Source organism: Myotis lucifugus, unplaced genomic scaffold, assembly GCF_000147115.1.
Source record: "Myotis lucifugus unplaced genomic scaffold, Myoluc2.0 scaffold_86, whole genome shotgun sequence".
In the NCBI taxonomy this organism is placed as follows: domain Eukaryota; kingdom Metazoa; phylum Chordata; class Mammalia; order Chiroptera; family Vespertilionidae; genus Myotis; species Myotis lucifugus.
Genome location: NW_005871134.1, coordinates 955826 through 969780, shown reverse-complemented (window position 1 = coordinate 969780; position 13955 = coordinate 955826). Strand labels below are relative to the sequence as shown.

Genomic DNA, 13955 nt, shown 5'->3' with positions numbered 1-13955 from the left:
TTCTTCTTGGGACTTACTTAAGTTGTTGATTTTTTCACCTGTTTCTTCTAGCTTCTAGCATACGTAGTTGAGTTTTTCATCTGTTTCTTCTTGCTTCTTGAACATCCGGTGCATGTACTCTAGGAACCTTATTCTGAATTCTTTTTCCGTCATGTTGCATATCTCTGTCTCACTTAGCTGCTTTTCTGGCGAGTCCTCCTTTTCTTTCCTTTGGGGGTTTCTTTGTCTACCCATGTTTGATCTCACTGACATGACTAGTTGTTGAATCGTTCAGTGGCTGGACCCTGGGTGGCAGTGGCTGCTCCCTGGGTGGCAGTGGCTCCTCGGTCTGTGGTTGCTCCTTGGGCGGTTGTGGTAGCAGCGGCTCCTCTGTTGATAGCAGGGCCTCTGATGGGTGCTGTCTTAACACACTTTTAAGTAACTAGATCAAAAGAAATTTAGGCACAGAAAGCAATTCCAAAGCCCTGCAACGTGTCCCATGCATCCCTGTAAGCAAGACAGATGAATTTATGTCATAAATGACAGCTTGATTTTGGCCTTGATAAATCCTTAGCCTTCCCTCTCAAAGCAGCTGCTTCTGGAAGAAACATTGTCAAGTGGGTAAATAGCTAAAACCTGTGGTCTTTTCAGATTGGTTTCTTTTACCTAGTAATGTGCATTTATGGTTCCTCTTTATATGGCTTGATAGATCATTTCTTTTTTATTTTTAAAAAATTTTTTTATTGACTTCAGAGAGGAAGGGAGAGGGAGAGAAAAAAAACATCAGTGATGAGAGAGCACCACTGATCAGCTGCCTCTTGCATGCCCCACACTGGGGATTGAGCCCACAACCCGGGCATGTGTCCTGACCAGTGATGGCACTGTGACCTCCTGGTTCATAGGTCGACACTCAACCACTGAGCCACACCAGCCAGATGATCATTTATTTTTAGTGCTGAACAGTATTCCACTTTCTGGAGGTGCCATAGCTTACTTATCCATTCACCCACGGAAGGACATCTTGGTTGGTTCCAAGTTTGGGTAATTATAAATAAAGCTGATATAGACATCTATGTGCAAGTTTTCAGCTCATGTGGCTAAATACCAACAAGTGTGATTGCTTGATTGTATGGAAAGAATATGTTTAATTTTGTAAGAAACTGCAACCTGTCTTCCAAAATGACTGTACTATTTTGCATTCCCACCAGCAACGAATGAAAGTTTTTGATGCTCCACATCCTTGTCAGCATATGGTGTCACTTTTTGATTTTGGCCATTCTAACAAGAGTGGAGTGCTACTTCATTGTTGTTTTAGTTTGCAGTTCCCTAATGATATATGATGTTGAGCATCTTTTCCATTTGTATACTTCTTTGGCAATGTGTGTACCCATGTCTTTTGCTCATTTTCTTAATCGAGTTGTTTTCTTATTGTTGAGTTTTAAGAATTCTTTGTGTATTCTGGATAATGGTTCTTTATTAAATATATCTTTTGCAAATATTTTCTCCCTGTCTATGGTTTGTTTTCTCTTTCCCTTGATTCTTAAACTTTTATTTTTAAATATGTTTTTTTAAAATTAAATCTTTATTGTTGAAAGTATTACATATGTCCCCTTTTTACTCCCATGGACCCCTCCTAGCCCGCCCCCACCCCTACCTCAGGCCTTCATCATCCTACTGTCTGTGTCCATGGGTTATGCACATATGCACACAAATTGATCTTTGGTTGATCTCTTCCCACTAACCCACTCACCCCCACCTTCCCTCTGAGATTCCACAGTCTGTTCCCGGCTGCTGTGTCTCTGGATCTATTTTGTTCATCAGTTTTAAATATGTTTTTATTAATTTCAGAAAAAGGGAGGAGAGAGGGATAGAAACATCAATGATGAGAGAAAATCATTGATTGACTGCTTCCTGCATGCCCTCTACTGGGGATCAAGCCACACAACCTGGGCATGTGCCCTGACAGGGAATCAAACCATGACCTCCTGGTTTATGGGTCAATGCTCAACCACTGTGCCACACCGGCTGGGCTTATTTTATCTGTTTTAATTTTTATTGATTTTATTGGGGCGATATTGGTTAATGAAATTATATAGGTTTCAAGTATACAATTCTATAACACATCATCTGTCTATTATATTGTGTGTTCACTTTCCCTCTAGGAATAACCATACTGTTATCTGTGTCTGTAATGTGTTTCCTGCCCCCAGCTTAATCCCTTCACCTTTTTGCCCCAGCCCCCCAAGTCCCCTCCCTTCTGACAGCTGTCAGTCTGTTCTCTGTATCTATGAGTCTGTTTCTATTTTATTTGTTTGTTTTATTCATTAGATTCCACATATAAGAGAAATCATATGATATTTGTCTTTCTTGATTGGCTTATTTCACTTAGTATAATACTTGCCAGGTCCATTCATACTGTCACAAAAGGTAAGATTTCCTTCTCTTTTATAGCTGAGTAGTGTTTCATTGTGTAAATGTACCACAGATTTTTTTATCCACTCATCTACTGATGGGCACTTGGGCTGCTTCCAAATCTTAGCTATTGAAAATAACGCTGCAATGAATATAAGGGTGTATATATTCTTTTGAATTAGTGTTTCAGGTTTCTTTGGATATATTCCCAGAAGTGGGATTGCTGGGTTATAAGGCAGTTCCATTTTTTAATTTTTTGAGGAACCTCCATTCTGTTTGCTATAATGGCTGCACCAATCTGCAGACCCACCAACAGTGCATGAGGGGTCCCTTTTCTTCACTTCCTCACCAATGCTTGTTGTTTGTTGATTTATTGATGATAGACATTCTGACAGGTGTGAGGTGATATCTCATTGTGGTTTTAATTTGCGTCTCTCTGATGGTTAGTGATGTTGAGCATCTTTTCATATGTCTCCTGGCCATCTGTATGTCCTCTTTGGTGAAGTGCCCATTCAAGTCCTTTGCCCAATTTTTAATTGGATTGTTGTTGTTTTTTGTGTGTTGTTGTGTAAGTTCTTTATAAATTTTGTGTATTAACTCCTTACTAGATGTGTCATTGGTGAACATGTTCTGGAATTTAATGGGTTGTCTTTTCATTTTGCTGATGGTTTCCTTTGCTGTGCAAAAGCTTTTTTGTTTAATGTATTTCCCTTTGTTTATTTTTCTTTGTTTCTCTTGCCCAAGGAGATATATCAGAAAAAATATTGCTAAGAAAATGTCTGAGATTTTACCACCTGTGTTTTCTTCTAGGATTTTCATGGTTTTGTGACTTACATTTAAGTCTTTTTTAAAAAATATATATATTTCTTTATTGATTTCAGAGAGGAAGGGAGAGGGAGAGAGAGAATCATTGATCGGCTGCTTCCTGCACACCCCTACTGGGGATTGAGCCCGCAACCCAGGAATGTGCCCTTGGCCGGAATCGAACCTGGGACCCTTCAGTCCGCAGGCTGACGCTCTATCCACTGAGCCAAGCCGGCCAGGGCTTACATTTAAGTCTTTAATCCATTTTGAGTTTATGTGTGTGTGGTGTAAGAAGGTGGTCTAGTTTAATTTTTTTCATCTATCTGTTCAATTTTCCCAATATCATTTATTGAATAGACTGTCTTTACCCTACTGTATGTTCTTGCCTCCTTTGTCAAATATTAATTGACTCTAAAGGCATGGGTTTATTTCTGTGCTTACTATTCTGTTCCATTGGTCTATAAGTCTGTTTTTGTGCCAGTACCATGCTGTTTTTATTACTATGGCCTTATAGTATAATTTGATATCGGGTAGTGTGATTCCTTCAACGTTGTTCTTCTTTCTCAAGATTGCTGTGACTGTTTGGGGTCTTTTGTGGTTCCATATAAATTTTTGGAATATTTGTTCTAGTTCTGTGAAATACACCATTGGTATCTTGCTAGGAATTGCATGGTATTATAGATTGCTTGGGGTAGTATAGACATTTTAATGTTGATAATTCTTCCTATCCATGAACACTGTATGTGCTTGCACTTATATGTATCTTCTTCAGTTTTTTTCTTCAGTGTTTTATAATTCTCTGAGTGCATGTCTTTTACATCCTTGGTTATGTTTATTCCAAGGTATTTTTTGGGGGGTGGGGGGTAGGGGATGCAATTGTAAATGGGATTGTTTTCTTAGCTTCCCTTTCTGATAGTTCATTATTGGTGTATAGAGGTGAAACGGATTTCCAGATATTTATTTTTCAGCCTACTTTATTGAATTTATTTATCAGTTCTACTAGTTTTTTTTGGTGGGATCTTTAGGGTTCCTTATATACAGTATGATGTTATCTGCAAATAATGACAGTTTTACTTCTTCTTTTTAAATTTGGATGCCTTTTATTTCTTCTTCTTGTCTGATTGCTATGGCTAGAACTTCCAGTACTATGTTGAATAAGAGTGGTGAAAGTGGACATCCCTGTCTTGTTCCTGATGTTAAGGGAAACACTTAGTTTTTGCTCATTGAGTATGATTTTGGCCGTGGGTTGATTCTCAAACTTTTATATACACACGAATCATTAGGGATCTTATTAAAATTTAGATTCTGACTCAATAGTCTATGGTGGAGTTTGAGATATTAAAATTTAGATTCTGATTCAACAGTCTTATGGTGGAGTTTGAGATTCTACATGTTGATGCTGACTGATGCTGCTTTGAATAGCAAGTCTATAGATTACTCTAACTGTTGTTTTCATTGGAGAGGACCAGAATGCAGATGATGGGCAACTCTTAGAATGATTCAGGCCACAGATAACTGCCTGAAATAGGGTGGTGGCAATGAAGAGAGAGAAGAGTGGATAAATTTGACCACTGTGTAGAAGATAAATGCATTGAGAGAGAGCAGAATCATAAGCAGCAGCAATCCATGAGAGGCAGAGTGACAAAATAGAAAGGCTATAGAGCTGGAAGTCTGAAAGCCTTAGTTCCGGTCCCACATTTGCTTCTGAATTGCTCTGTGACATTGGGCAGGTTACTTAATTTCTTGGAACGTTTGTTTCTTCTTCTGTCAAATGGGCACCATAATCACTGCCCTGCTTGTCACACTGTTGTTTTGAGACTCTAGAGAACTAATATATGTGAAAGTGCCTTGTAATCACTAGAGAATGATACAAATACAAAACTAATTACACCTTCAATGACCTTATTTCCAAATAAGGTCACATTCTGAGGCACTAAGAGTTAGGACTTATCTTTGGGGAGACACGATTCAACCCCTAACAAGGGTACTTCAGCACTATAACTTTTCTGCGAGGTCAGCAGGACTAGTGAACATCTGCTTTATGCCAGATCCTACAAGTATTTGGACTTAATGAGCCTTTAAGGTCTTAACCTAGGGAGGCAGCATAGCATAGTGGTATAGAGATCAGGCTCTGAGCCAGACTGCCTGGGCTTGGGTCTTGGGACTGCCAATTACTAATCATGTGATTTTGGGCAAATAACTTAATCTTATTTATCTGTAAAATAAGGATGATAGTACCTGAGTGATAGAGTTGCTGTGAGGCTAAAATTAATTAATACATATAAAAGAATTTGAGTCATTGCCTGGTAAGCACCTGATAAAATATTAATGACTCACATTATTAAATCTACTTCCAAATATAAAATTCTGTAATTGAACCTTAAAGAAGTCCATAATCAAAGACCTAGTAAGTAGGATGCAGGCTATAGAAGCTCATTGAATATAGGCTGTCAGGGCTGGAAGTGTCCTTAGAGACAACCTACTTGAGCCTTCTCTCTTTACAGATGGGTGGGAAAATAGGATTCAGAAGAAGGAAGTGACTTTCCCTGGATCAGATGGCTCATTAGTAGTAGAAACAGGACTATTAACTCTGATGAGTGTTCTTTCTGTGCCTCCCTTACTTTAGTTTGACAAAAAATTAAGTCTTCACTCGTGCATTGAGCATCTATTCCAATTTAAGCCCAGCATTGGGCTCTGTAAATACAGATATGAAATAGATAATTCTTGGCCTCTAAAGGAGCCTACAGATCAACAAAGAGCTAAATAAGCCTAAAAATGTAATAATGTTTCTGTTTTTTAAATTTCCGTTTCTCTCTTTCTTTTGCAGCAAATAAGAAGAAGGAGAAGGAGCGGCCAGAGATTTCTCTTCCTTCAGATTTTGAGCACACGATTCACGTTGGGTTTGATGCTGTCACAGGGGAGTTTACAGTAAGTCCCAGGCCACAGAAAGGCCTTCAGAGTTCTGGCTGTGCATTGTGAGAGGCAATCCTTTCTAGTCTTCCTGATGCTTCTGTCTGCTTGAGACCCTCATTGCTATCTTCTTTTATTCACGAGAGGAACACTTGACAAGTCTCCAAAATTGCACCGAAGAATCCTTTGAATCTTCATTTCTTAAATAGAGCTCTGTGAGGTGGCCTTTTGGTGGCAGGCTCTGTTCTGGACACTGATGGTACGGAGACAAATCAGACACGGTTCCTATTCCAAAGGAGGATTAGCCTGGTGAAGGAGCAAAATCTCAAGAAGTGACTAATACAATGAGATAAGTCTTATAAAAGAGGCTTGTGCCGCACTCTGAGGGCACAGGGAGGAATGACTAAATTGCCCTTGGCTGCTAGCAGGTATCAGAGGAGCGCTGATTTTCCTTCAGGGCCCCCGGTGACTATCCTCCTGACAGCCTTCATGTCTCTCTTACAGGGGATGCCAGAACAGTGGGCCCGCTTGCTTCAGACATCAAATATCACTAAGTCGGAGCAGAAGAAAAACCCGCAGGCTGTGCTGGATGTGTTAGAATTCTATAACTCCAAGAAGACCTCCAACAGCCAGAAGTACATGAGCTTTACAGGTACAAGATTGTGAACAGGGCAGCCTGAGAAAAAGGGTTTTCTTGTGGGTGGAAAAGAGCCCCCTGCCTGTTGGCCTGGGGTGAGAGAAGAAAGTATTGGAAAGAGTGGAGATGGTACTTTCACTAGGACAGGATTTTGGAATTTGAGAGCCAAGGCAATGGGTTTTGCATTAAACTTGAATCTTTACTCTGAAACTGCACATTTAAAAGATGTGACATGTAAAGACATACACTTTGTGCTAGATGATCTAACTTCTGACACTCACTAGCCTTTAACTGTCACTTCATTTCTTTGAGTCTCAAAATGGGAGTAATAATTCCTATCTCTGGAGGTTGTAGTGAGGAAAAAATGAGCTCATTGATGTGAAAGTCCTTTATAAGTTATAAATGACACCATGGATATGTAGCTGTCATTATCAGTATCTTTAATATTATTAAATTATTTAATAACACATTTAATGTGTATCTTTTAAGTAGGCAAGCCCAATTTCTTGATTTTTATCAGTCAAGTGAAAAACAGGTCTGTAATAATAAATGCGCTTTAGGTGTACTCTCTATATAAGGGACTATGTTTTTCAGGGTTGTCTTTTATAGCAGAACTGAGATTAGAAGCCAGGTCCTCTAATCCTCTACCAGCACCCTTTAAGTTTACTACTTGCCTCTAGTAACTTCATTTGGAGAACCTCTTTTTATAGTAGAGAAATTTTCTTTTCCTAGACAAGTCATGAGAAGGCCTACATTTCTGGAGACTTACCTTTTGTATAGCATCTTAGAATGTTAGAGCAAGAAATAGCCCTAGTATGTATAGCACTTCCAGTTCCCCACGTTTTGCAGACAAAGCCAAAAAAGGCTTTTCTGATGTGTCTGATTTAGTGGCAGAGCTGGTCTCTTACCTCCGAGTTCAGTGCTCTTTCCAGAGTCCATGCTGTCTTTTTCGAAGGGCAGTATTACTGGGGAAGGTGAGAACCAGGATGAACTAGCCAATTTTGAAGGATGCTTTCCCAGCAAGTATCTGGCTTGTATCAAAGGGCACAGATGGCGAGGATGACAGACTGCAGCTTCGCTCATGCTGCCATGGTGGTGCCCAGGAGAGGGTCATGCATGTTCCCAGCAGTATTTCCTTCTTCACGTCTGGCCCCGCTGGGTCTGTCTTACTTCTCGCATTGGAGGACTGGGGCATTCCAAGGAGGAATTGGGGTTGAGGGGTGGTGCGGGGCGAGTTTTCTAGGCAGGAGATTAGAGCTTGTGTTTTAGGGATTTTGTCGTGGAGATATGAGATTAGAGCTGGCTTTGAAAGCCTCAGCTTCAAAGTCTTTGGAAGACTTTCTGCTTTATGTTTACATGTGTGTAGATGTAGACAAGTGCCATATATGTATTTGGAAGCGTAGCTCTGTGGGTTTGTATATATTTGGAATTAAAGCCCACTTAAGTATTCATGAATGAATGCTTATACAATCCAGGTAATTGTGTGTATACTCATCTATGTGTGCATATGTGAGTAACATTGAGTACTGGTATATGTGTGTGTACACATGCATGTGCATGCAGGATTTTTAATTTTCTAGAAGTTGAAGACCAGGACCAACTCCAGGCAAACTTTTATGTTTGGCACGGTTTATTTTTAAAGTCATCTTTCTCCTTTTTCTGTTTCCCCTCTTCTCATACTATTATGCTAACACTATCTCAATCTATATATGCTTGTATATGAGTGATCTCATTCGATTCTCATCATGGCCTTGTTGGATTGGTAGGGCAAGGATTATTATCCCCAGTTTACAGACTCAGAGAAATTAATTAGGCTTAGCGAAACTAAGTGAATTGCTTTGGGTGATTCAACTGATATTTGATGGAAGTGTGTTTTAAATTCGGGTCTTTCAATCCATTGTGGTTTATAACCCAAGCATAATCTTCCAAGCCAAGTTTTGTCAACTTTTCTATTTTTTTCAGCATTTTATTTTCTGTGCTGATTAACAAAAAGTAGTGTAGGGAGTTTAGCTCTACGTTGCCAGTGATTTATGTAATATTTTCAAAAAATATATTTTTTATTGATTTCAGAGAGGAAGGGAGAGGAAGGGAGAGATAGAAACATCAATGATGAGAGAGAATCATTGGCTGTCTCCTGCATGCCCCCCACTGGTAATTGAACCTGCAATCTGGGCCCTTGACCAGAATCAAACCCGAGACCCTTCAGTCCATAGGCCAACATTCTATCCACTAAGCCAAACCGGCCAGGGTGATTTATGTAATCTTGAACCTGTTTCTTTTCTCTGAACCTTAGATTCCTCATTGGTAAAATGAAGGGATTGGAAGTCCTCTCTGCTCTGTCCTTCTGTGCTGTGGAATTTGATTTTGATATGTAGACATGGTACATCTCAGTTAAAAGGAGCAATGCTTACTTGTTTCTTATCTGGACCAGATATATTTATTATCAGAATACCCAGTCCTCAAAAACACTAGCATCAGGTTGGGGTTGTGCAGTGAGGACATAGTATTGTGCTTTGTTTTGCCCTAAGCTGATGTTCTTTTGGACAAAAAGAACCAATAAGTTATGTTTAAAGTACATCCTGAATTGATTTCACCAGAGTACAGCTGGCAATTCAGGGTTTGTTTTAAGAACATTTTGTCATAGCTTTTGGGTCCATTATTTGTCGTAGGACAGAAGTACTACCTGGCACTTTCTTATATAATGGGAATTGGGGTCTTGGACATTCTCTGGGCTTTGTTCTTGGTGAGGAATGTATTGGATTTGGTAGAATATTTTTCCTCTTTAATTCCAGAAAAGTCACTTAAACCAGCAAAGTCACTTTCTTCTTGGGTCTTTAGGAATTAAAGAATAAAGCCAAATGCAGTACTTGGTCTTTAAACTTATTTTCTTGCTAAAATCTCCATTGAGTGTATGTTTCATATTTCATTAAATCTAAGGTATCACTGATTTTAAGAGGCATCATTATTTTATATACCACTAAAGAAAAAAGGTTGCCAATTAAAATATGAAATGCGCCCTGGCTGGGTGGCTCATTTGGTTGGAACATCATCCTGCACACCAAAAGGTTGTGGGTTTGATCCCCAGTCAAGGTGCGTACAGGAAGCCACTGATCGATGTTTCTCACATAGGTATTTCTCTTTCTTTCTCTCTCTCTCTCTCTCTCTCTCTCTCTCTCTCTCTCTCTCTCTCTCTCTCTCTCTCTCATTTCCTCTCTCTCTAAAAATCTAAAAATATATTCTTGGGTGAGGAATTAAAAAAAAAGCCTTTATAGGACACATCTCTGTTTTAGAAATGTTAATGTGAAAAAACGTACATCTCAGAATCAGTGAAATATGGTAATTACCTTACTGTGGAAGCTTGAATCTATTATTAGAAACAAGATTCTGCCTTTAATTAGACTTGACATGATTAATGCCTCTCATTTCCTGAGCCTTCGTCTTTCTCTCCCTGTGGGGAATAGACATGAATGTGGAGGATCCTTTCTAGAAGCCCAAGCTGCAGGCTGGTCATAATTTGTCATGGGTGCTCAGGACAACCCGGCCATGAATCCTCTTTCTTTTAGATTCAGGCCTGATGACGATAGAGTTGCTGATGTGGATACAGTTCTATCATAGTATTTAGAGTTTGACCAGAATTCAGATCTTGACTCCTATTTAACAACTATGTGTACCCTGGGCAGATTACTTAACATCTCTGAACCTCAGTTTCCAAATCTATAAAAGGAAACATAATAAGAGCACTCAGAAATCTATTGAGGATAAGGGAGGTAATGTGTATAAGGTGCCTAGCATGGTATTGGGCCCATAGCACCAGGAATACTGTTGTCATTCTCTGAGCCTGGCAAGGGCTTGACTGGCTAGGCTTCCTTAGCTCTCAAGAACAGATGCACTATAATCGTTTACTGACTGAGTCCCTGGTCTTTTTTCCTTTGCAGATAAATTAGCTGAGGATTATAATTCTTCTAACACTTTGGTAAGTCTTCATTTCCTCTATTCTGATATGGGCAGGTGTGGTGGTTAGGGATTGATGACAGTGTGGCAGATGCAGAGCCTGGGCTGGGAGGCCCTCATCTTGGTCACTCCCACACTCTGGGCCTCAGAGTCCCTATCTGTATAGGGAACTGCAAAGGAATTGGACTCAATCAGTAGATACCCCTTCCAGCTTAAAAAAATTTTTTTTTAATGTTCTAGAAATCCTAACCTTGGAACCAGAAGAACTGGCTTTTAGGCTCAGTTTTTCATTTGCCTTTAAAAGCCAGTTTCTGAGCTTGAGTATTTTAATCAATAAAAAGAGGAAGACATACTTTGCCTTACCTGGACATGTCTTCGAAAACCTGAATTTAGAAGAGAAGTCCCTCTCTTTGGTTTGGGTATACAAAACCAGGATTAGGCCTGATTGTTGAGGGCAGCATATTCTGTCCATTTAAGGCAGTGGTTCTCAACCTTCTGGCCCTGTAAATACAGTTCCTCATGTTGTGACCCAACCATAAAATTATTTTCATTGCTACTTCATAACTGTAATGTTGCTACTGTTATGAATCGTAATGTAAATATCTGATATGCAGGATGGTCTTAGGCGACCCCTGTGAAAGGGTCGTTCGACCGCCAAAGGGGTCGCGACCCAAAGGTTGAGAACCACTGATTTAAGGTGTCCCCTGAAGTTGTAGTGAATGCCCTGTCTTAGGAAGGGCTGGAGAGTAAAACTCAATAACTTCAGAGATCCCTCTGCCTCTTCCAGCTTACAAGTTCTATTTTCCAGAGCAAGTAAAATATGTTGGTATGTTTGAAAGGGTCTTTAAATAGTAAGCTGTTATCATACATATATGTTAACTGCTGTTCTTTACAACCTGATGCTGTCTATGTACAGAGGTGGTTATGTCATATTGATCTGCTAAACACTTGCAAAACCCCTACTCTGTGCCAGGTCTTGTGGAGAAGTGGCAATATGGGCATGAACCCGACATTGTCCCAATGTCCGGTAATCTCCTAGTCTTGTGAGGGACATGAAGACAACAGTAAACAGTTACAGTGCTGTGTGCTGGAAGTTTATGGGGGCCAGGGGTTAGGTCTGATTTGCTTATTGCTGTATGCATGGCATCTGGCAGGTAACCACTTACTGAATGAAACTGGATGTATAAGGAAAGTTTCTTGATGAGAGTCTGAGCTGAATGAGTTGTCGCAGGGGTCCTCAAACTTTTTAAACAGGGGGCCAGTTCATTGTCCCTCAGACCGTTGGAGGGCCGGACTATAGTTTTAAAAAAAACTATGAACAAATTCCTATGCACACTGCACATATCTTATTTTGAAGTAAAAAAACAAAACGGGAACAAATAGCCGCGGGCCGTAGTTTGAGGACCCCTGGCTCTAGAGTGTAAGAATTAAAAAGAGATGAGAGTATTCCAGACAGAGACGGAATAAATAGCATGTGTCAAGACAAGGGCTCACAAGCTATGCTTGGTAGTTTGTGTGGCTGGCGTGTGAAGGGTGAAGGGAATAGAAGTGAGTGACAAGGAGGAGTGGTCAACAGGTCCGATCGTGTAGGAGTTTTAATCTATCTTAAAGGCAATGAGAAGCTCTTGAAGAATTTTAAGCAGGAGAGTAGTAAGTTCTAACACAGTGTCGAGTCATCGTTAAAATAGTTTGAACCATGTTTCCAGGAGTGTGGATTGGTTTACCCTGAGTCATTTATACTGTCATCATTTATAAAAAATGTTCACCTGTCCAATGCCTAATAGCACACTCAGTCCTTTCTTATTTACTATCAGATTCCCAGTCTGCATTGCTTTCCCCTATTCACTCTTTCATCAAATGGAAGATATATAATTAAAAGATGGGGAAGCATTTGCAAATGTTAAGATCTTTGGGAGGTTCTTACCACTGTGTAATAGTGAATTATTGGAGAAAGCTGAGCGGTGCTTTGTGGTTCATGTATCTTTATGTTTTTATGGGAGGAGTGGCAGCTCTCATATATTGAGTGGCTGATATGTGCCAGGCACTGTGCTAATCATTAGACCTCACAATTACCTTGTGAAGAAAGTATTTTTATTCCCGTTTCACAGGTAGAAAAACAGTTTCCTGGAGACTCATAATTAGCTATTATGGCAGAACCAGATGAGAACTAGGGTCTTCTGAGTGCTATTCTAGGGTTCTTTTCTCACCGAGGCAGGGAACTGAGAAAGAAGATGGCAGAGAGGTCTTATAAAGGAGACTTCAGTGAAGCCATAGCCGGGTTGTTCATTAGTGAGGAGGAGGAGGGGCCCTGGGGCTCAGGCCATATGGCAGAGCGGGTAACACCTGCTTGCTGAAAACCTGTACTGGTTTAGTAGCTACAATTAAAGGCACTCAGGCCGTCAAGGACATTTTCTCTCCCGATTCAGAACATTTGTCCCTGTGGCTCAGTACATGATATCCTTGCTAGTTTTACCTGAGGGATATGGTTTCTATTGTGGTAGCATGTCATTATTTCCCATATTGGTTTCATACAGGTGATTTCATTTGATTTGTGAAATAATTGGACAGGATTGTTATCCCCATAACACAGGTTAAGAAATGGAGACTCAGAGAAATTAAATGACTTGCTCTCTACCCTTGAATGAGCTAATAGTGGAAACCAATGCAAAATTCAGTTCCCCTGATTATTCATTTATTCCTTCATAAAATAAATATTTACTTAGCACCTCCTGTGTGCCAAGGTGTTCGTGATGCAAAAATGAATATGCACTATCTCAGTCCTTGAGGGAAAAATTAACAGCAGACTATAGGGAGAAAGGCTGCAAGAGAGGTATAAATAATGTACATTGGGGGTCATATTTGATGGAGTTATTATTCTGCTGAGTAGTACAGAGAAGTGTGAACAGAGTTGTTGGGACTGAATGATTTGTTCATTTAATAGACATGATTATTAAGGGCTTCTGGCTCTAAAATTTTATTTGTGACATTGGTCTGAGATCTCAGATGGTATGCCTTGTAGTTCCTGAATTCTCATTTATGAAATGAACACCTACTGTGTAATAGACTGGGGAGTCAAAGACTGGTAAGGTTTTTGCTCTTGATCTCACAAATTCGTGAGGAAACAGGACACATAAACAAGGATTTATAATATAGTGTCAGGTAAACACAGGTAATGATACCAGGCAGAGAAAAGGGTAATGCTTTTTAGAGAGAGACATTGATTTGTTGTTCTACTTATTTATGCATTCATTGGTTGCTTCTT

The 13955-nt window shown here is 39.8% G+C and overlaps 1 protein-coding gene across 4 annotated transcripts in view; it reads left to right on the top strand.

Moving 5' to 3' along the window:
• The window catches only part of PAK1 (p21 (RAC1) activated kinase 1), a 75808-nt gene that overhangs the window by 25447 nt on the left and 36406 nt on the right, over positions 1 to 13955 (top strand). For all 4 annotated transcript variants that reach the window (XM_023755902.1, XM_014457868.2, XM_006091055.3 and 1 more), the window contains exons 3-5: positions 6023 to 6123; positions 6610 to 6757; positions 10678 to 10715. In XM_023755902.1, the coding sequence (XP_023611670.1) occupies positions 6023 to 6123; positions 6610 to 6757; positions 10678 to 10715 (287 nt within the window). The remainder of the gene's footprint in view (positions 1 to 6022; positions 6124 to 6609; positions 6758 to 10677; positions 10716 to 13955) is intronic.